Raw genomic sequence first — 23918 nt, 5'->3', positions numbered from 1 at the left:
ACGCAGCTGTGAATGAATGGGCCCTTGCGCGCGTGCGCGCTGCCCCCGGGAGCATATAAACAACGGCCCTTCCAGGTGGCGGTCACGTGACAGCCCCCCCCCCTCCTCCCCCGCGTGACTCACCAGCGAGCTGCAGCGCTTACGCAACGCTTTGGCTTCGTTCTGGTTCTCGCTGCTGCCTGGGCTGGTGGCCGGGTTGGTCCGAGACAAATGCAGAACTCTTGGCTCAGAGATGCTACCTTTTATTAGACCAACTAAGAAATGAAAAAAAATAATATATATCTTTTTTTCTGCAAGCTTTCAGGCTCACACACCATTCCTCAAGCTCAGGGAAACAGATGGTAAAAAGTCCCCATAGGTAGAAAATAAACTTAATTTTTGCGTGGAGGAAACTGACGATGGAAGGCTGTTCTTCTGGGTCCATGAGAGTGTCTTTGTGAGTTGCTCTTTGATGTGCAGATAAGGCTGGATTCCTGCCTGGCCTTGGCCTAGGCTGGTGTCCAGTGCTGCAGCAGCCTTTCCCTGGCTCCTGCTTCTCTCCAGCTCCGGGGCCTCCTCTGCATTGGGACCTGCCCTGTTTTGTGAAGAAGTCTTGTTTACTGCTACCTGCTACTGCAGCTGTACATTTGAGCATTTTGCTTTGTGCCTCCATAAGCACTTTTATGACATCACAAAGATGACCAGGGTGAATCAGGACAATAGGTTCCCATTCACCTGTTTTTGTGCTGGATACGGTTGCTCTTTGACCCAGGAGAAACTCAAAAGAGCGTTGGATAGAAGTCTTTGGAGCTCAGTGTGTGTAATCCTCAAGTACTGTATATGCTGGGCATGTCTACACGTGCATTAATGTGCCATTATTACAGTGCAATATATTCTAGTACTTGTAATAACAGGTACTAAATGTGCTGGAATTGGCACTACTGTGCATGACTCTTACATGCCGCTAATGCGCAGTAGACTATTTTACTGCACATTAGCATGATTTTCGCCAAGACATACTAATGTGCAGTAGAAGTAGTCTACTGTACTTGCAGCGTCTCTTGTAGATGTGCCCACTGTGCAAATCTTGGCCTTGTTTGATCCTCTGAGGCCTACAGCTGTGACTCCAAAATGTTGCTAGTATCTGCGTCTGTCGGGGTGTCCAGAGGTGTGATCCTGAACAGCAGAGCTGTTTCAGCAGAAGCTCCAGGATAGACAGGGTATAACTAGTAAGACTTTGCTTCTGCTAGTATGATTTATTTTATTCAGAAGAGTTGCTTTTCTAGTTTAATTGAGTTCAGCAAAGTTTTAGCATGGGCCAAACCTGAGATTTGGCAATAAAGGAAAAACTATCAGAAGGAAAGTTGCAGGAAATAGTCTTACTCAAACTTGCCAGAATGTTGTGCTTTGAGCAGATGTTGCTAAACCATGCCAAATCTGGTGAACCCTAACCACCTGAAAACGCATACTTCCATCTTCTGTATGATAACCTCTTCATAATTATTGGTGGTTTCTTAAATATGAGCAATCCAACTACCATATTTACTTGAATACGAGATGAGGGTTTTCTCCCCAACTAGCATGTCTTATAATTGCGTATATGGAAATCTCACCAGATACATTGTCTATCGTTAAACTGCTGTCAGAAGTAGTATGTACTCAGCAATAACAACTATAAATTGATTAAACACAGACAACACTGAGCATGACTAAAACACATAGCCCATATTAGGCAAACAGACTGATGGGAGGTGGAGAGAGAGAGAGTGTGTGTGTGTGTGTGCGCGCGTGCGCGCACACTCGGAGAGGCTGGAGCAAGTTCCTTTCCTGGTGCCAAAAATGCTGATGGGAGCCTTTTTTTTAAACCAAAATTTCATATTGCAAAAACAACTGCATATCCAAAAATATACAATTACATATATATTAAACCCTTAAAAACGTGCATCGACTTCCCACAAAAGAATCCCTTACAGAGCATTTTTTTCATACAGAACCCTGTGGAAAAACTAGTGCTTTAGTAACCACCTGCAACTTTCCACCCCTCCTATCAGTCCTCTCTGTTGGTTTAATGAAACAAGTGTGTCCAGTCCTTTTTCCTCCACTTCTCTTCTGCCTCCTTTTCTCCAATCTCTCTCTCTCTCTTGTCCCAGTCAATGTACAGGTTTCCGTTGCTTTACGCTGTACGTGCGTTCCTGGAAAATGGCGCGTAACTCAGATTCGTATAAAGGAAACCCACTTTACAATGTAACAAATAGGGATATGTTACAAGACCTCAACTGTACTGATCCTCAGACCCATTTCTACTACTTTTACAAGACAATTTGGGTACTCACCAACAACAGACGGTATACACAAACACAGGGTAGTGGTGAATGTTACCATAATGAGGATGACAACTACAGAAATATGTGTTGCAGACAACGAGTGAGGAGCACAGTCCACACAGGAGACTATATTTTGGTGCACACCACTCCCACAATGCACTGCACAAAGCAGCTGACTGCAGGCTTCCACCACACCAGTCGCATAAGAGTGAATTTACCTCGCAAATAACCAATTTTTGGTATAAAAAGGATCATTGCATAAGAGTGGATTTGCACATACAGAACCCGCATAAAGCGCTGGAAACCTGTATTTCTTCAGTTCACGCAGCCCCAGCTTCAGGCATTCTCTTTCAGTGAAAGCCAACCTTGGACAAATGTGCTGATGAGAACTGTGTGTGTGTCCCTTAAAAAAGCAGGCAGTTGTTTGTCTAAGAAAAAACAAGCTCTAGGCCTGGTAGACCAGGCTGGCAGTTTGAGAGGCTGGGACAAGCTCCAGGACCCTTCGCTGGTGTAAAAATGCTGGTGGGAACTTACAAGGACTGGTTAATACAACCTAGCTGAATAAGATGTATGGTAGTGCCCATTAAGTGTGGTCTCCCTGACCGCTGACACTTTTTGAAGTCATGGTGGGTCAAAACACTGCATACCCAAAATCCCTCTGTCATGATTTACCACCCAGTAGAATTTTGGACCTTGACTATTGGGCTTTTCCCAGTTGAATCCAGAACTGATTTGGACCTTGAAATAAAAAAAAGTTTGTGCCGTGTATAAGTAGATGCCAAAGTGCTGTTCAAAAATGTGTTCATGGAGTACCTGTTTTAAAAATTGCAGCAGTTTCAAAAAAAGGTAGCATGAAGCAATCCTGGCACTGGTTCTCTGTGCAAAACCCATGCTTAATTTCAAGGTTATTGTTTTCAAATTTGTTCCCTTCTATGTGTTCAGGGAAAGCATGGTTTGACAGTAAGGAGAGGGGGGAAGGGGCTATCAGAAAAAAGCTGAGGGGAAGCAGAGAGCAAAGGGCTACCTGGCCCCCCAGATTGGTGGATAATTACAATCTTGTATTACAGTTATGTGTGTTTAGAATATCTGCTTCACAACAGTTTTTGAGCAGGAAAGTGAACTAAAAAGGAATCATCTTAGTCTATCCTTTAATGTTCTGAGGCAGTGACATGCTACGGAGAAAAAGCTTTATGATATAAACAGATCTGAATGTATCATGATAAAAACATTGGAAAATGAGCTTGGAACTTTTTTCTTGTTGAAAGTTTTTCTGCACTTTCAGATATAGCTGACTTGGATCTGAGGAGATTTCTTGAGATCTGGAAACACCTTTAAAGCATTTGTCAAGTGAAAAATGTATTTCCTAGGTCAACACCAGCACATTGTACATACACCCTGTTGGTCACAGGGCTTGAAGTAGTTAAGTACATCAGGATGGGGATTTTTTTGAACTTGGCAGTTATTTTTAAAAAATACTTTCCCAGTGTGGTAATTAACTCATTTTTGGCAAGAAAAGCATGGGGGGGGAAAGGTGGAAACAGATTTACAGGAAAACTAGGTGAAAGAGGTGGGGAAAGATAAGCAGAGGCAAATAAAAACAGAGAGCAGCACATATGAATGGATGGCCCCCTGAGCTGTTGTTATTTTTTAAGAAAAATGTTTTCAAATACAGGTTAGATGCAGGTGAGAGGAGGAAGCCAGGGAGAGAAAATAGACCAGAAGAAGGAATGAGGAATAGTGAAATGAATATTACATGATGCACATAGCATTAAGATGTATGTATCACATTTTCTTCATCTTACTTTGTAGAACCCTGGAGAATACCCAAATCCTTGTTAGAACAAATTCTAACTATAACTGTAACAAAATCTAACTGTAACTGATTTTGTTGGGAATCGTGAATGCATAGCTGAACAGATCTGGAGCAGGGTAGGGAGATGGTAATAGCAACATGTTGAATACGAAAGTTGAGTCAAATTGTTGTTTAATACTAGACACATAACTAGATTGGTAGAACTTTTTTTATAATTGGAAGAGGCAGTGGCATGTTTATTTTGCTGCTTTCCCTGTCCCCCTGTAAACCTGATTTGAATTTTAGGGCTATAGCATGATTTATTCTTTCAGATGAATTGTTCTGTGGTATGAGATAGAGCCTTAGATAGCTTTCTTTATTACTGTTACTCCTTTTTAACCAAATTCAGAACATTTGATATATTTGGGTGGCAATGCTAATGAGTTGTGCAGTTGTCATTATAGATCTGGAACATGATCGGTAAAATTATGATGATGTTAAGTCATCCTTTAGACAGACCTCATCGTTTGAAGCTGTTAATCTTATCACTAAGAACAATCTGTCAGGAGAAGTGTGGGACAAACCAAATAACTCAGCGACATCAGTGCAATCTGTCACAAGACAGCTGTCATTTTGGACAGCTTCTGGTTGTGACCTTTATCATAGGTTTGGAGTGATTTATAAAGTGCTTCTGTGTTTACATGAAAGAGTTTTTGCTTTTTATATTTTAAAGAGAAAACTCCTTTAAAGGGTATTGGACTTTTATGTATAATATCCATTAGCACCTGTAAATATCTTATTAACAACTTTTGGTAAAATAGGAACGTAAAGCTTTATAACTTTCAATAGATGGCAGCCAGTAACTAGGGCTAAAGTAATATCCCAAAATGGTCTGTTTTGGGTGCTAAGATTAGGCATGTAAGCTCTGATCTGCATAGTTGATATAGGCCTTACAGATCTGTACAGATTTTATTGAAAGATGATGATATGAAGAAGTAAACTATTGTTCAGGGAAGTCTGCCTGAAACTTTAATATGCCACTGTTTTGGTATCGTCCTTCTCCATTGTCTATAGTGAAGATAATGTGCCATAATGTGCTTTGAAGACAGTTCTTCAAATACTAATCTTTACATAATTTGCTTTAATTAATTTATGCTTAATTTAACTTTTTTCTCTCTGTGACATTTGTGGTGGTACTATGTGGTTTTGAAATAATGAGCACTAAGAAGTAATGTGTTTCCTTGTAGCTTGCAGTATCTTGTTTGATAAATCAGGAATATACCTTAGCTGTTAATATATGAGAAGTGTGGAGTCATAAGATAAGTCCTTGATGCTGTAGGCTACAAAATATTGTTGACACAGATGTAATTTCTACCAAGTTAGATGGAATTGGTCATGTGGAAATGTTCCTTTTAAAGTGCATAATACAGTCCTAATTGATGTTAGTTGGAAGGCCCTTTGATAATTAGGGTGGGCCTGAATAAATGATTGAGTTTTTGGGGGGTAGCTTTGAACAGTTGCTGCTCTGCTTTTGAAAGCTCTTTGGTAGAATAGTGTAGAACATTATTTTGTTACACCCCTGTTTAATAGCAGTGTGAGGCTACAAGAAATCACAGCTGGCTCTTCTCAGCTGAAAGGATACATGGGGTGCATCTACATGTCCCCCAAGCAGGGGACTTGGGGACTTAACCTGCTTCACTGCTTCGAGGATGCTTCACTGCAACTACACATGCATTGCTGTGCATGAAAAAACTATTTACAAGTACTAACCTGGTGTGTAGTTCATTAGTTTCCTGTGGCCTAGTAAGGCCGCAGGTGTAGATGCCAAGATGTTCATTGTGGAGCTACAACTTTGCAGTAAACATCTTATGTAGATGCACTCATGGTGTCATAGTCCAAAAATGCCATCCTTTCTCCCCAATTCTGGAAACATCAGTGACTCTCTAGACATAAAAATCTGCCATAAATGAAAATGAGACAAGTACACAAAAGCCTAAAATTATTTCACTGTGGTAACAGGTATCTGCTGTTAGTTTACTGGAGATTTTTTTTCCCCCAGAGGGAGAAATGAAATAGGCCTAAATGCTCTGTGTGCCTTTGAAAATCTCCCTTATTAATGATTTATGTTATATATTTTAGTGTACAGAGGCCTCAAAATTAGAGGTGCACTGATATTATTGGCTATCAGCTTTTTTTGGCCAGTGCAGCCAGTAATGTACCACTAAACATAATGTGCCTTCTGGCCCGGACCTTAGATGTCCTGTGCAAATCCGTGGACAGGAAGGGGGGGCGGGGGAGGGCAGATTGAGGCCCCCATGGTGAGGGAATGGGGAGGGGCTAAGGGTGCTTCCCAGCCAGGATGGTGAATGGGACCCAGGGCTGGGGCAGGGAGATGGATGGAGCTGCTGGTGGCATGTCCAGGGGGGTAGTGTGGGAAAGGGGGGCAGCTGCCTGCTGCTGCTTGCACCCCTGGGGGATGTTTTGGGGGGCATGTACCCCCTGGATTTGTGCGTGGGGCTCTGGCAGATGCAGGCTGCCCCCTGCAGATTCAGGACTCTGTGCTGTGCTACCCTTGCTCTGGGAGTCATGTGCTGGCCGCGTGTCCCCTGCCTGTCCAGCAGCAGTGACTGCGGTGAGTTGTGCCTCCCACTGCCGGACAAGCAGGGGATGTACAGCCAGCACATGGCTTCCTGGGCAAAGGCAGCAGTACAGAGAGCCTGCAGTGGGCAGCCCACATCAACCCAAGTTCCACTTTGGTTAGAAGTGTTCCTGCATTTAAAAATGGTGGCAATGGTGCTTGAACTAAAGCTCATTCACCACCCTGACTGGGCAGTGCCCCCAGGCCCTGCCCCACTCCCTCCCTCAACATGGGGGCCTCAATCTGTCCCCTACACCCTTTCTGTCCCGCACGTCCCTTCCCCTCCACAGACTTACCTGCAGGGTGCTACTCTCCTCACTACCCAGCTGCATTCCTGTAAATTGGCTCTCTGCCTGGGGAATAATCGGCTATTGGTATTGGTCAAGAAAATCTTTATCGTTGCACCCCTACTCATAGTGTATTAGACATGGTACCTCGGCTCAGTGAAATAATCTTCTGAAAGACAGGGTATAAAGTAAATAAAATAGGAGGCTAGAATAACAAATATAGCATTATTTGTAAGAACAGAAGATAATCAAATTATTGGTCACTGTTGCACTTTTTCTTTCTAGTTGTAAGAGACAGCACTTTGGCAGAACCAACTACTTGCTCCTCTCACAGTTAGAGTACAGCCAGTTAGTCAAAATACACTTTAATGTTAAATGCTAAGAGTTTTTAAACTAACTTTTAAAATGCTAATTTAAATGTTAAGCGTCTTAGGAAGTGAAGCAAGTTAGTTGTCAATGCATTTGAAATATGTAACACAACTTCGTAAGGAGGGCTTTTTTCCTTCCACTACAACTAAGCGTCTTGGTGGTATTTGTATTTAGATAAAGGAAGAGATAAATGATTTTGGATAGGGAAAGACATGGTGGTAAGGTAAAAGAAGTAGGTTGTGGGGTTATTTGAGACTTCCAGAGCTTTATGCATGCAATTTGTCTGTCTTTTTAAAGTCAGATAACCTGGAGCATCCTAACATGGTGTGGGAAGTGAAGACAAATCAGATGCCGAATGCAGTACAGAAACTCCTATTGGTTGTGGACAAGAGGACTTCAGGGATGAATGAGTCATTGGAGTTGCTGAAGTGCAATGAGAACCTGCCATCTTCTCCTGGATATGCATCCTGTGATGAACATATGGAGCTCGGTAAAGAATTTAATTGAGACCTGAAATGTTACATAAAGGATGAGTCCTGTAGTTCCTCCATTTCTGAAATTCCTGTGAAGTCTATGGAAGTTAGGCACATGGAGTGATGACAGAATTTATCTCTTGCCAGGTTTATTGTTTTTCTGTTTATGTAATGCAGGGAGGGGAAGTGGCATGAGTATAGAATTGATGAATCATGCCACCTCACAGTCATAATGCATAATGATTTCCACATATAGCTCATGTGCAGTCAGAGCTATGCATATAGCTCTGACACACAGGCAGATGTTGATAGAAACTGGTTTTTTTGACACTAAAAGCTTCTGCTCACAACTTCCAGAGTTTTGCTTGGAGAGAAGAACACACAAAGCTTTATGTTGCCTTTCACAAGGACAGCATTGCTTTTTTGGATGAAGCCCAAATGTAAATCGTGGCACAAAAGAACATTTAACTTCAGTATTATCATGTTCAAGAAAAACAGCATAGAAGTCACTGAGTAACATAACTATATTTAAAATGTGAAGGTGAAGTTAGACAGTAGTTCAGTAATTCCTAGTAGAATTTTATACAGGAGTAATATTAATGTGATAAATAATTGCATTTGGGAACATCAGATAATGATGTATAGGAGTTGTTTAGGTTACTTTGGGCACATCTACATGAAACATTTACTGTGGAGTAGACTAATTAGTTCTGCAGTAAACCTCACGCATCTACATGCGTACTGCTTGCAAATACAAGTACTCTCCTGCTGTGGAATTTTTTACTCTGCAGCAGCTCCTTGTTGATGCGCCCTCTGTTCTCTTTTTGGTCACCTTTCTGTCAAATTCTTGTATTTGCTCTTGTCAAGTGAATTTTAGCCATAGGAATAATCATGATTTTTTAAAATTTGCTTGTAGACGATCTTCCTGAACTACAGGCTGTTCAGACTGATTCCACCCCAAATGCGCTCTTCCAGCTTAGTGCAGATGTTTCACATCAAGAATATTCAAGGCCTTCATGGAACCAACATACCTCAAATGAAAATTCAGAAAGTGCTTATTCTTGTGAGAATGGGGTGAACTGGTTGACAGAACTGGCAAACATAGCCACGAGTCCACAGAGTCCTCTTATGCAGTGCTCTTTTTATAACAGGTACTAATATTAATTTGACTGTGTTCAGTTCTAAAATTTGCAACATATTGTTAGAAACATTTACTTTAGCTCCTAGAGACCTGTGTGTCCTATTTGGAGACCCATACTTGGCCCTGCAATTCAGACCCATTATTTTTACAGATGACAGCATAGGCCTCCTTATAAAGCATATTGTGAAAGCTGATTTTGTTCAGGGGATGAACTCAAACAATACAAGTATTCCCTCCAAAGAGATCAGGCTGTAGTGGCTTGCCATGCCATGGTGTCAGAGGCTCGATTAGAAGATTAACTTCGGTTATCTGCGTGATATACTAAACATGATCACTTGGCTAGTGACATGGCTTGAGAAAATTAAAATAAACTTATTTCTTATAAAATTACAAATTTTAAACACATCTTTTGGGAGTTTGGAATTCCTATACAATACTGTTAAAATGTATTGGCACTAAAGTAAAAATTCCTTATCAGTGGTCTGTGACAGTCATTATGAGTTCTTGACTCTTCTGGATTTCACAAGCACTTCAGTTTTGAGATCTCATTAGGTTTTCTGCAGGGAGATATAGTTCATATCACTGCTGAAAATAATACTACTAAAAATCATTAAGGCCATTGTGGGTACATCATTGTGACTGTGCAGCTGTCTTGTAACTCAGATGGTTCTTAGGTTGGAGGTATTGGTTTCAGAGTGTTTTAAACGCATGCACATCATGACAGAGGGGAGCTAATATGAATGGAAGACAGTCAGGACATGCAGGATATAGAGAAAGAGCAACTTTTCTGTTCAGGTGAAGAAAATAATTGAGATTTTTATAAGATGTGACAGGTGAAGAACATTATCAAGCATCTATTGCCAAACAGTTTCCTAGGAACTACAGGTACAGAAGCTTAAGAATGCAAGTTAAATCACATGGGGTTGACATTCATTTGCACCTACAGGGTGTGCCTAATGTCTGCCCCTGTGGGGCAGTGGGTTTAATAATAAACATATGTGAAGACAGGCTGTTTGTACAGACCGGCTTTTGGAAAGAGAGATCAGTTACAGGTTGAAATATCAAATATGGAAAGTTATTATGAAATAAAGACTACTAGAATGCAATACTAGCACTTTATTGTGTTGCCAAAATCTGAGCCTTATTTTAATAAAAGCTAATTTTCTATCTTAGATCATCTCCTGTTCACATAATAGCTACAAGCAAAAGTTTACATTCCTATGCACGTCCTCCACCAGGATCCTCAGAGAGTGATCCTGGCTTCTCTAAGCATCACTTGGATGAAACACCAGTCAGACATGAACGGGTGAGTTGTTCTGAAACAATAAGCTATATGGAGAAGCAGGTCTGGTGGGTTAAACTTTTCAGAAACAGAATTAGTTAAGAGTAAAAATTTATTTGTTTCTAAAATTATTCATAAGTTGTAGGCTAGTTTCCCTTTTATCATTTTTTTTCACAGACATTAAGCTTGGTTTGGTACATGACACAAAAGTACAGATAGCCTTTGCCCCATAGGGATTACATTCTAAAAGACATATAGAAAAGGAAGTGTTAGGAACTCTGGAGGAGGCAACCATGAATTGTGGGGGTGTTTCAGCTTACTGAATTCTTAGCTAAAATTTGTCACTATTGTGGATGAAGGTGTCAGGCATCACTTACGATATATAAAAAGGGACTGATGATAGTATTTACCACTGCCATGAGCATTTTTTTTATCTCTGATTCCTGTGTGATGGTTTTTGAGTCTGATCTAAATTTCACTAAAAACATTGGCTAATTTCTGTGTAACATTAATGACAATAAAACCATGTAGGTTAATGATTTGGCCCTAAGATGGGCTGGAGGAGCATTGCACAGTGGAGAAATGTTACATCTCACTGAGTAAGAAAAGGCACTTAGGGGTTGTGAAAGGACCATGGCCAGAAGGATGATGGCGATAGAGTCTCAAATGTGGGGGTAGGGCCAGAAGGATGTAAGGGAAAAGGAGAAAATACTTTGTTCACATTTGCTCTTCTTTGTTTGAAGCTTTCTGCCACTATCTCTAAGCAATACTTGTTTTACATTTCTCCATTAGAAGTTAGTTGGGCTACTCAAATGCATGGTAAAACACAGTCCTAAAGTAATCTATGTAAAAAGCATTGATATGTTTTTGTTCTTTCAATAGGCAAATAGTGAATCAGAGTCTGGCATTTTTTGCATGTCATCCCTGTCAGACGATGATGATCTAGGATGGTGCCATTCATGGCCGTCAACTGTTTGGCACTGTTTTTTAAAAGGTAAAAAAAACCAGCAATGTAGGCTAGGGCTTTTTTGTTAGCCACTCCTCCTTTTGGAAGATATTAATCTTATTGTTTTTAAATATCAGGCACACGTTTATGCTTTCACAAAGGGCGCAATAAAGAGTGGCAGGATGTTGAAGATTTTGCTAGATCTGAAGGCTGTTCAAATGAGGAAGAACTTCCAATGCATACTTACAAGGTAGGCCTTTGATGCTCCTGAATCCTGTGCATTAACCATAGCAAAGACCTTGATTTGTGTGCAGTCTTATCCAGGTGCCTTTAATTACTGTTCCAAGAATTTTTTATGAAAGAGGCATGTGGAAGGTATCCATTAGTTAGCAATATGTTGTCTGAACCCCTCAGAATAAAACAAGTGGGCAGCCTGCAGAATTGTTGAATGTTGTGTATTTTCTTACTGCTTTGTACAGTTCATTTAACCCCTTGAGTTTTGGTGTGCCATAAAAAAGATGTGGATACATTTTGCAGCATCCACAGATTTAAATTTTTCTGGAGAAAAAAATCTGAAGACTATCTGTATTTATAGGGCTATGGTTCTGATGGTTTGAAGTTGATATCTCATGAAGAAAGTGTTTCATTTGGTGAGTCTGTACTGAAGTTGACTTTTGATCCTGGCACAGTAGAAGATGGTTTGCTTACAGTAGAGTGCAGATTGGATCACCCTTTCTATATTAAAAATAAAGGTAGGAAAATGTTGTGCATGTGAAACAAAAGCTTCTGTATGTATATGATAGTGTTCTAAACAACTGTCTGTAGCTCTAGCCATACCTCCCACTTTTTATTGTTTAAAGCAGCGGTTGTCAACTTTTCAGAGTTGTGGCCAAAACAAAACTGGCTTGGGTCTGAGGTGAGCCAGTGTTCCAACACAGTGGTGGCAGGTTTTCACTGCCCTCAGCTGTGGTGTTGGCAGAACTCCCTGTTGTCTGGCCGCGGCATAGCATCTGTCCCTGGCAGATTTCCTTGCTCCTTGGCTCCAGCACAAGTACAGGTAAAGTCCCCCACTGCCAGAATGCCACTGAAGCCTCCCAGCTCCATAGATTGGATCTGGCCTGCAGACCATATGTTGCCAATCCCTGGTTTAAAGCTTCTTATTTTAGAGTCACTTTGAATCTACTCAAAGAAAACACTGCATTTTGAAAAGACAAAAGCACTTTTTCAAACTTTATTGATTTATTGTATTGTCCCTTACTTGCTGAGCATGACACTTACATGGTTGATGAAATTATGAGTATATTTGGTTTTCTGTTCAGCTTTTTTTTCTTCCCTAAGAAAAATCTTGTAAATGAGGTAAAATAAATTATCAGCAATTCCTGAGCAGAAGTTTCTCATTTTTTGGGGGGAAGCTGTTTTTCTTTTATGCATATGAGCTTGCTTTTTACCATCAGAGATAGATCATCAGGCTGTTATAGTCTAATTTAATTCTTGATCTCTTCAGGCTGGTCATCGTTTTATCCAAGCTTGACTGTGGTTCAGCATGGCATTCCATGCTATGAAATACATATTGGAGACTTGTGTCTACCTCCTGGACACCCTGATGCCATTAACTTTGATGATTCAGGTGTTTTTGATACATTTAAAAGGTAATTTTTGGATTAAATGGGTCTTTATATTTTATGCATAAAAAGTTCTGTTCATGAACAGGTGTGTAAGTTTACAGGTATTTGAGAGGAATTACTTATGGTGGCACAAAGGTATAAATGAAAAATGTAAAACTTTTGGGTAGTGAAACCTCTAAAACTGTTGAGTGGTTGTGGTCCTGTTGCTGCTTAGGACACTTTAGAATTGATCAGATAAAGCACTAGAAAATATTGCATAGAACAGTCCTGCACTGGGAGAAGTAGGGTGGACTGGGTGATATAATCTAGTTACCACAAATGTACATCAGTTGGCTACTGCCTCATGCTTTATATACAGCCTTGTATCTTCAGCCTACCCAGTAATTAGTATCCACTTTGGCATGGCTTTATTGCTTCTGAAATAATGAGTTTTCATATTTAGGTTGGTCTAATCAGATTTTTTAGGTGTCTACAATTACTTTTTTTTATTTAGTTCATAGAGAAGAAAGAAAACAGTTTTGATCAGAATTCTTTATGTTTAAGATGCCTAGCGTATTTGAATTCCACTGTTATTTCCCGTAAACCCCAGCTTCTGTCTAGGAGCAGTGAATGATCTGTGGCCACAACCAACTTCCATTTCAATCAGAAATACTAATGAGCTTTGTGTTCTTTTTTTACAATAGGAGTGAATTTAAAATGGCTATTTTAAGCTCAAGCTTCTATTGAAAAGGCTTCCGGACTCTAAGGAGGTAGAGGAAGAGCTTAAATTTGGTTTCCCCAACTCGGCTGCCTGTGCTTTTGTTTCTCTTGGGTCCTCGGACAGTGTTTACATCTTACTGAAGGAATTAGTTTGGTAGCATCCAGTTCATCCTTCATTTCAGTTGTAGTGTTTATAAGACCTTGTCTAGTCCCTTGGCAGAAAAAAAATAGTGTGGGAGGGATTCTGATGCAGTAGCTGCTGGCAGAAGGGCAGAATAAATTAAACACACACACACACTCTCTCTCTCTCTCTCTCTCAAGTTGTTGTAGGAGGGAGTAGTTGGGGAAGGAACTGGAGCAATGGAGGATAAAGAGCTCTTTCCCCCATATCCCTCTGCCTCTGAGCTAGCAAGCTAGGTTGCCAGCTAGTTGCCTTGTATTCCCTACTTCTGCTGCTGCTTACTCCGCAAGTAGAATTTGGACAGCGACACTGTCACAGCCTCCTCCTATTCTGTCTTGGAGTAAGGGGAAAAACTTCTGCCAGCAAACTGGCGCAAGTCCTTGCAGAAGCTTGGGGCATTTTTACATGTGGAAGCACTGCATTGCCGGGCACTTTTCAAAGCACCTGGCACTGCATCACTTACAATTGTATAAGTGTTGAAATGCACGTGAGTGCTGAGAAAATGGCAGTGGCACTCCTGCCATTTTCTGCACGCTGACACACATTTTACCACTTATATAATTGCATGTTGGCAGCACTGTTTGCATCAGAATCAATTAATTGAGTCTGTTCCAAAGCAGCAGATCTCCAAAGCGTTGTGGGGCAAAAAGGTACGTGTATAAATGTCCCTGGTCTCTGCCTGGTGCTACTTTGATTTCCTATGATAAAAAAGCACTTCCAGGTTCTTCTTAAGCCAGGAAGAATAGGCAAGTGATGGAGGAGATACCAAATTCAGTTTTAAAAATAAAACCTTTGGTTTATGTTGAGTATTCGTGTTTTAAAAAGTTAGTCATTTAGTACTTGTTGGCATGTTAAAGGATTTAGTGAATGGTCCCTCTCTAAAGGTAATTCAGACATGTATATTTTTCCCACGTACGATGAATTAAAGGCCCTAGCATTTCAAGTACCTTGTGCAACTGATTTTTTTTTTACCATGAGACATAGTAGAGTTATCACAATTTTGCCACTAGAGGGTGGAAGATTATCTACTCTGAACTGAAATCATGAATGATATGCTTCTGTATGTGTTGGAAGTTCTCAGAAGTTACCAAGTGCAGAGGTATTATATTTCAGTCCCTGGAGCAATGCTCTATAAAGACTATGTTTATAATGTTGGCGTCTATGAACAGTATTTCTTTATACTTGCAATTAACATTCACATGTCCAAGTGAACTACAAAGCGAATAAACAAGACTGTTTCAAGAAGTTTTGTGGGAAAACTTTGTTTGCAAAATAAGTATCGAAGTATACTGTGTGTAAAAAATATACGTAAGTGTTTATATCATTACTTAAGTGCATTCTCTGCAGTTTTAACTTTGAATTCACGATTGTACAGTCTGGGTCATCCACAGGGCATCTTTGTTTTACTAACTTGTAATTGGTATTGTACAACAAACTACTTTTTTTTAAAGCTTTAATACAACAATTCTCTCTCTGAAGTTTGAAACAGTAACTTGTAATTGTTGGTATTGTGTAGCAAGCATCTTTCAGTTTTACTGAATGTAATATCTGCATGGTTAAGCTTGGTGTGTTTTTGCATTACCACACACTTTTATAATTCCTCACAAAATATAGCACGTCCATATGAATGGCTTTTTGGTAACCAAAGATGTATTCTTTTATATGTATAAAAGTACATACATATCTTAAATACTATACTGAAGCTTCACAGAAATACTAATGGGGTTAGCTGGGCCTTGGGTCGGAGGAAAAAAGTTAACATTTCCATATTTTGCTGACAAACCAAACTCCACATATTTACAATGCATGAGTAAAATGATGCTCACTGTATGTAGTGTAGCTGTTTAAAACGCTTAGTTATTTATGCTTTTTTGGGTTCCAGTGGCTTCTCCAGGTCTAGTTCATGTCCCTTAGGTAAATTAAGGCACACGCTTAAGTTTGCAGCTGCCCAACTCATTTTTAAACCTTATGGTTGCAAAGCCTTGCAAAAGTGCACTGAATGTAACTGATGCAGTCATGTCTGTCCCAGGAGCCTGCAAGAGAAGCAGCAACCGCTAAAGGCAGGGAGGAAGCTCTTTAGCTTCACACCCATCTCCAGAGCAAACAAGCATTGTGTCAGTGGTCTGGATGCCCTGCTAGTCTCTACAGACTAGAATAGAAAGCCACTGGTGTGGCTTTGCTCTGTGGGCTCCATTCTCTGTTTTTGTCACTCTGCAGCAGGGAAGGAGTGGCATTGGTCCACATGCTGTTTGTTCACATTCCCAAAATGAGTTGTCTTTCACAGAAGTTATCACTCTGGGTAGGCACCTACCTTAATAGGGATAAAAGTGGAAGTTGGCTTACAGTCCAAAGCACAGAATAACAGACTGTATTCCAAAAGGAGAGGAAATGAGATGGAAACATGACTCGTGCATAGGTAGAGCTACTAAACAGCACAGAAGATCTTGGGCAGTTGCATCCTACTGCTGCATTGTGGTGAATTGAAAATGTAAGGATGGCACCAAGTCAGAACAAATGAGTAGTGGAACAGTGTATCATGGGTTGTGGAGGAGTAAATTTACAAGTTTGTAAATTACTAATTAAGTGATGTATCTCTTTATTCTAGTTACGATTTTACACCAATGGATTCTTCTGCAGTTTATGTGTTAAGTAGCATGGCTCGTCAGCGTCGTGCTTCTTTATCTTGTGGAGGATCAGGTAGTCAAGACTCAGAGAGATCAGAATGCAGTAAGAACTGTGTGTCGTCTGGATCATCACAGCTTTCCTCCAATTCTTTGTATAGCAAAGCTGGCAAAAGTCACAGCTCAGGGACTGCAAGTACTGTGAGTGCCACTTCTCCTAACAAGTGCAAAAGACCAATGAATGCCTTCATGCTTTTTGCCAAAAAGTACAGAGTTGAATATACTCAGATGTATCCAGGGAAAGATAACAGGTAATGGCACTTAAGTTCCTAGTTTTGGACCTACAGTTAATACAACTAACTTGATAAATGCTTTTCAAACTTACAGTGAATTTAGTTTTACATGTATATGTAGATGTTATTGAAAAACCGAATTGAAAGCTGCTAACAGAAGGTCAAATTTAAAAGGAGGCTTTAAGGGTTTCTCACCTTGGAGAACTTGACAACAGGTGTCAGGGCAGAAACTGGTTTCATTTTCACTATCTGTACTGTAACTTAAAATGGATTTTTATCTTGCCTTTAGAAGCATTTTTCAATAAAGAGTGTGTGTGTGCATATTCTCAGATTATCTGTCTATATTGACAAGATTTGATCGGGGGGGCGGATCCTGTGCAGTCCTTTCTTGTGGGTCAGTAGGAAACAGGGATTTTTATAACTTGCCACACAGATCTCAGGTTCAGTTTTAATACAATAGTGTAAGTTCTTTGGGACTGGGACCCTACCATGCAGAAAACCCAGCCCTTTAATCCTATTGTTCTGTGATGTTAAAGCAGACCTCCAGTTAGAAACATTTATGATTGGATACAAGGTTATTTACAGTGCAGTGAGTTGGAGCTGCAGTGGATGGATTTCAAGTTGGTTTGAATACATCCATGCACAGATTTAGGCTGAGGAAAACCAGCAGTAGCCTAAGTGACTGACATCATCAAATGAAAGGCTTGGAGCACAGGAGGAAGGCAGTGTAGGAGAACACAGCCCCTTGTCTATATCAAATGTAGTAGAGATTCAGTCACCAGAGATTTGAATTTGAGTCCTCAAACTTCTGACAAGCAAAATAGTCTTGTAAATTTTATTCAGCCAAATACCACTGCTGATATAGGGGTTGTTGGTTGTAGCTGTGTTGGTCTGAGGACATAGGCAGGCAAGGTTCTTTGGGTAGATGTGATATCTTTCATTAGACCAACTAAATAGTTGGAAAAATTGTTTTTTGCAAGCTTTTGGGAACAAACACTCTTCTTCAGGCATAGGGAGATACAAGTTGCTGATATCGGCATTTGTCTCCAAGTGGCTATGGGTGGGCATGTGCCTTGACAACTTGACCTCTGATCTTGTTTTGCCCCAGCTGTCCCCATACCAAATGTAGTAACTGACTCACCATTTGCTCTGTCATGGGCTTAAAAGGCAATTTCTATTTCCACCCTTGGGCTTAAAAGGCAATGTCTATTTCCACCTATTCCCTCAGTTCCTCTTGCCCACCCTGGTTTGAGATAATCTCCTGTCTGCAGTCTCAGATTTTTGCCTTTCCTTTGAGTAACTATTCCTTTTTGTTTTTCATATGCATTTTAGAAACTCATAAGGGATGAGGAATTTGCAACAGAATGAAATGGTCTTTCATTTTGAGAAAGGAGAAACAATGTACCAAAGCCAGGCTAATAAAATTTGGGGCTTTCTCAGCTGTAGTTTGCAGGTCAAAAGTCACTTTATGCTTAGAATGAATGAACCCTTATCCCCAGGCCAAATCTAACAAGCCTGAAAACTGGTGTTAAGACAAATAGTGGTATAATTTCTGTTTATTTTACTGTAGATATGAGTTCTAATCCTGTACAGCAGAGTATTTGAATAATTCGAGTGAGGTGAAGTTTAAAGGTGGAAAGCACACCTGAACTTGTTAGCATGTTAGCATAATTTATTGATGCTAGTCCCTGTAGCCATGAGATTTTAGATGCAAAGCAGAAACAAATATAATGGCTTAATTCATGCAGATGTTATGATAGCACCACAAATTATGCCCAAATAATAGTTCCCTCCTTTTTTAATTAGTTACAAGGTAGGCATATCCCTTAGTTAGTTCTTTCTTAAATATGGTCAAATAAGGATAATTTAAGAGCACCTCCAAAGTCATGAATGATAGAATGCAAGTTGAGGAGAAAGAGCACAGAAGGAAGGACTGTAATAATATGGTTTTTTCCTGACTCCCCTCTACCTAGTAGAATTAATTTTTAATGAAGTTGGAAGAGGCCCTTAAAATTTGGAACCTGTCTTCCACAGCTCAGTGGCAGGAGTAGTTGGCCCCTGTTGACTGATTTCTTTTGAAAATGAAGCTCTTGCCTTTGAACCAGATTCTTTTGAAGTTCTCTGATACACCAGCCTATACTCACCTTTGATACCTGAATATACAGCTTTGTCTCCAGAGGTTTCTACTTGGAAGCCCAGCAGTTTGAGGTGTCATCCTTAAGCAAATTCCTCATCTAGTTGAGTCACAATGCCTTCCTCCATAGTATCCCAGGCACTGGAACTAGGTAGCAGTGCCTTGAGGAGGAAAGGCTTCCCATGTGACTTGAATATCACCCTAAAACTGCCAGAATATACCTGAGAGGCAAGGACTTTTGTGGATGATACCTTTTGTTGAACCAGTGCTTTTGAAATCTTGTCTAAGCCTATCCCAGTCGTGCAGTTGATCTAATGCAAGTTATTGTCCCCCCAAAATCTATGCCTGGCATAATTCCTGGACCATCACAGCTACAACCCGACTCCAACACTGCCAGAATATACCTGGTCTAGAGACCGTCTAACCAGGCTGGCTTTTTTTACTTCTAGTTTAAAATAAGCTTGATACAAGAATGTTATTAAAGAACCACCATCAGAAACTTATTTGCCAGAAGACACAAATTGGTTCAGGTATAGATTTTCTCCTGACGATTGATGGCTTGTTCTGTCATGTCCTCAGAGCATCTCCCCAATACAAAGGCAGTGGTTATATATAGAGATCAGATTAAATATTCACTCTGCAGACCCTAGGAGTCTGGCTCTATAGTAAAGCCTTTCGGAATTCAAACCTGTTGACAGAGAATGAGACAGCCTCTCTCAGAGTTGCCCTACCTGGAACTATCCAGAAGTGCTTGGTGGCCTTGATTCCTTAGCATCTGTGAACACCTGCACTGCCTGCAGTGATGTTCGTGCACGCCTTTCCTTAAAGATTGGCAATAAGCTTTTCATTTCACTGTTGTATTGGATAGGGAGGGTCACATACCTGGTGTTTCAGTAAACATCATTAATTAAACAGCATCGGTTAAAATATTAATGACATTCAGCAAAAGGGTGGAACTACTTTTGTATTAACATCTAATCAGTGTTTGGGGTGCAATTAAGCTATGTGGCATGATGATAAAAGGAGATTACTCTCCAGTTGGCCTGCAGCTTAGTAGTAAGGTCAGAGGGGTTTGGGGGGTGTTTTTTTTCCTTTCTTGTACTCCCTATGTTCAGTTTCTGGAGATAATCAGGGGTAAGTCATGACAGATGAGCCCTGGCTGCTGCCCAGCATTGCATTCAGTTAGGAGGATGTCATTCTGAGATGCTTTCTCCAGCCCCTGCATACAAAGGGTTTGGAGCTCTGAGGCTACTTTCACCGAGGAAGGCTGTACTACTGAGTTCTCAGCAATTCATCTTCATCTTATAAAGTAAGGTGGAGGAGAACACAGGTACAAACCCGGAGGTGGTTTGTGCCAGGCTGATGAGACGGACCAAATTCTTAACCATTTTAGGTACAGTGGTACAGGTATATTCAGGCTTATTTTTGTATATCAGTGTTCTGGAAGCCTGGCTCAGTTACAGAGACATCTCAGATATTGTTTACAGGTCAGCGAGCTAGGGGGCAGTCAGAAACATGGCCAGACGCTACAGAGAGGAAATACCGCTGATATCACATGTGTTTTTTCTCACATCTAACTGGTGTCTTTTGTAAAGTGCTGACTCCAAAAAGAAAAATAAGAAAATGTTGGGAGATTGATTATCAAAAAAGAAAAATTCCTGCTGTGACCATTCTGTAAACATTTATTTTGCAGAGCCATAAGTGTGATACTTGGTGACAGGTGGAAGAAAATGAAAAACGAAGAAAGACGGATGTACACGTTGGAAGCCAAGGCTTTGGCTGAGGAACAGAAACGTTTAAATCCTGACTGTTGGAAACGGAAACGAACAAATTCCGTATGTTTTTGTCAAACAGTGCTCTGCTCTCGCTACAAGTTAAAAATCAGATCCCACTGTAGTCCCAATATTTCCCTTTTGCTGTGGTGTTTGCTGTACTACCTACATCTCCTAACCTCTCCTGCACCATCCCCCATATCATTTCATTTTTCTACAGTCCTTAACCCAGGGGTGCGCAAAATGCGGCCCGCGGGCTGGATGCGGCCTGCCAGGCCATTCTATCCAGCCCACAGGGCCCCTAAAAAATTTAGAAAATTAATAGTTATCTTCCCCTGACTGCCTGTCATGCAGCTCTCAATGGCTTGCGAAAACTCAGCGGCCCTCCACCCAAAATAACTGCCCACCCCTGCCTTAACCCGTTGTTGGACAGTTGTTGTCACATTCTAAGTGGGTAAGGGGGGACAAGAACGCTGCTGCTGGCATGGCTTTGTGTAAAGGGTGGGAGTCACCCTCCCTCACATGACTCCTCAAGAACTGCATGAATTCCATAGTGCTGAAGTCAGGAATATTTTTGAGGAGTCTGGATAAAGGGAAAATGACTGATCACAGTAAAGACCCTACCTAAGTTTCAACTTACACATGGCCACAATAATGCAGTTGTGGCTGTCAAATCTATCTGCGTCTCCAAAAGGAGTTACAAAACTAGTTTTAGATCCTGCTCCTGTTCCCCTGCTATCTCTTGTGATTTACAGTCACATTTCCCTGGATTCTTTTTTCAAATATTTTCCTCTGACTTTTCTGAGCCAAAGACTCAAAAACGAAAATTGAGATATGCAACTGTTAGAGTGAACAAACCTGCTATTTTTTCCCACAGTGCCTTGCATTTACAGTAACTTTGAATGCTGTATGTAGATAAATATCATGTTTCTATTAAAAAATAAGTAACAGTATCCCTTTAAAAAGTGGAATAAACCTTAAGAGCCTGGAGCACCACATTAGCAGTTGTGGATGCATTAGTTCAGAGTTGGGTAAGAGCTAACATTGATGTTCGAAAAGATTCTATTATGCCTCCAGTTAAAAGAGGAAAATATGCTAGGAGGGGATGCAGTAAGAGATGTTTGCCAAGAATGCCCTGTGTTTCAGTCATGTTAAGACAGGCAGGAGGGTAGCAGAACTTACCACAGTCGGCTTGGACCCAGAGTATTGGCTTTGGTGTTTACCCCCTTTCCTGTTCGCTGGTGGCTGCCAGCAGAGGACTTCAACTTCAGGAGCACAAACAAGACATTATTCTGCAGAGCCTGGACGAGCACTGCTGTGGGGCTCAGCTAGAAATTGCTGCAAGTCAAGCTGCTTCTGCTCTTCTTAGCTTCCATATTTAGAACAGAGCTTTCAGTCATCACCAAATCCCAGCTGTCATTGCAAAGCTGACTCCTTGAATCTTTCTGTGCAATGCATCATGCTAGTAGCTACAGCAGCAGAATTAACATTAGGAATCGTGTAACCAATCAGTGAGTTTATGAATGTATTTTATGGATTACTGCAGTGTTTTTTTTAGTTTAAAAGACTCCTATTTAGTATCTCTATCTTTTCCCAATAATGTACTTTTAGCAGTCAAATTCAGTGCTGCCTGTGTAGCTCAGTTGAAATAAATTCAGTTGGATATATGAATGTACCAGTCTGTCTGACTGAGACACACAGTACTGCACTTTTTTATGTTGAGAATTTTCCTAATAACTTTTTTTGGGCCCTTGTATACTAAGTCGCCTTAAATGCTCAGTATAGACTTCCCGCCAGTGATGTCAATAGCTACCTGGTTTAACTGCTTTTTTTGTGAGGAACAGAGAGCTGCTAATAACCAGAGCTTTCCCTCCAAGACTGCTTTAGCTTGGCCAATTGATAGCCTGGTTATAAAAAGTCACTGTTATATAATTTTGCTGCAAAGTATGGGGATGTTGTTCATGTTTGGTATTTTGTACATAGTCAAAAAGTGCAACTATTTCCATGATTTTTTTTAAGAAATCTTTTCTGCATCTGAGATGACTGCATTTATTTTTATTTTGGAAGTGCTGACATGGTTTTCCTTGTTACTGTTTTACAGGGTTCACAACAACATTAAGCCAAAACGTCACCATTCTTAACTGCATTTACAAAATGGCTTTGACACTTGATGGAGAAAAAGCTTAAGATCAGGGTCTCTCCATTTGTCGTGAATTTGTGCGACCACGGAATACTGGCATTATCACATCGGAAAATGATTTAATGAGTGAGGATTTGCTTTCTACAATAGAGCATTAAGTAAGCTAAAACTATCAACATTTTAAACCAAATTGCCTTATTTTTCTTCCAAACTTCATGTATGTCTATCAGGTAACATAGGCTTGAAAATGGACATCCTGTGGTGCTAAAGTATATTAGGAAGAGGAGGAGATGTGTATAAATATTCTATTTTTTGAAACAATGTACAAAAAGGGGAATTTTAAAATATGTAACAGCTGTTTATACATTGATTCTTATTGCTGATTGATATGTATTGCACAGACCATGTCATTAATTATGATTCTGGGAGCTGGGATTTTCTGAGACGGCAAAATGCATTTTTACCAAACTGTCGACTCCCAGTCTGCCCTGTGCCAGCAAGTGACTGAATACGTGGGAAGTGGACAGCGTAGTGTCATGTCACATGGGAGTTGCTTGTTGGGGTGCCACATGTCAAATTTATATCTACAGTGAGATATTTTTGCACCAGCTGGCAATGTGTGAGCTGTTATTTCCAGTGGAGGTAATGGCCCAGGCTGCGATGAAATGCTTTATCTCCAGAACATGGTGCTACTGATAATTGGCTCCTTATGCTTCTACCTTTTGTGTTTTGTCTCCTCGGCCACATATTCTAAGATGATATTTTATTTTGCCATATGACATCTTCATGGTGGGGGCAAACTTTGCACTTAACTGTAGGTGCAACACTTGCACTTTACTTTTTTTCCTCCAACTGTCTAAAATTAGAGCAGATGCATTAGAATTACAACTGCTTTTGCTGTGAACATTTACAATCATGGCTTTTCTTGTTACTAAATAAACTGTGTTTCTTTTTTTTTAAGAATCACAACTGTAAACTAAGTTCAGTTCGTGACACACATCTACATGATGTTGCCCCCAAGATTTTTTGCACACTATATTCTTGTATATTATTTCAAATAAATGTGTAAAACTTGTTGTGTGTGTTCAGACTCCAGAGGATTAGTCATTAAGTCAGTCCTGCAGAAATGAATAAATTGCACATTAATTTAAATTTTGCAAATCTGTATAAAGGCTTGTTTAGCTGTACGTTCGTAGGAAGGAAACAAGCATATGGAATATTT

The 23918-nt window shown here is 40.4% G+C and overlaps 1 protein-coding gene across 1 annotated transcript in view; it reads left to right on the top strand.

Moving 5' to 3' along the window:
* HBP1 (HMG-box transcription factor 1) overlaps positions 1-23770 on the top strand; it is a 24121-nt gene extending 351 nt beyond the window's left edge. The window contains exons 2-11 of the mRNA XM_019509411.1: positions 7687-7879; positions 8779-9013; positions 10177-10309; positions 11168-11279; positions 11369-11481; positions 11827-11983; positions 12736-12880; positions 16342-16668; positions 20478-20619; positions 22658-23770. Coding sequence (XP_019364956.1) covers positions 7687-7879; positions 8779-9013; positions 10177-10309; positions 11168-11279; positions 11369-11481; positions 11827-11983; positions 12736-12880; positions 16342-16668; positions 20478-20619; positions 22658-22675 — 1575 coding nt within the window. The 3' untranslated portion in view covers positions 22676-23770. The remainder of the gene's footprint in view (positions 1-7686; positions 7880-8778; positions 9014-10176; positions 10310-11167; positions 11280-11368; positions 11482-11826; positions 11984-12735; positions 12881-16341; positions 16669-20477; positions 20620-22657) is intronic.
* The last annotated feature ends 148 nt before the right edge of the window (positions 23771-23918 follow it).

This window comes from Gavialis gangeticus, unplaced genomic scaffold (genome assembly GCF_001723915.1).
Source record: "Gavialis gangeticus isolate Ggan-Ray unplaced genomic scaffold, GavGan_comp1, whole genome shotgun sequence".
Classification (NCBI taxonomy): Eukaryota; Metazoa; Chordata; order Crocodylia; family Gavialidae; genus Gavialis; species Gavialis gangeticus.
Note: the sequence above shows the minus strand (reverse complement) of the source record. Positions and strands in the feature narration are given on the sequence as shown.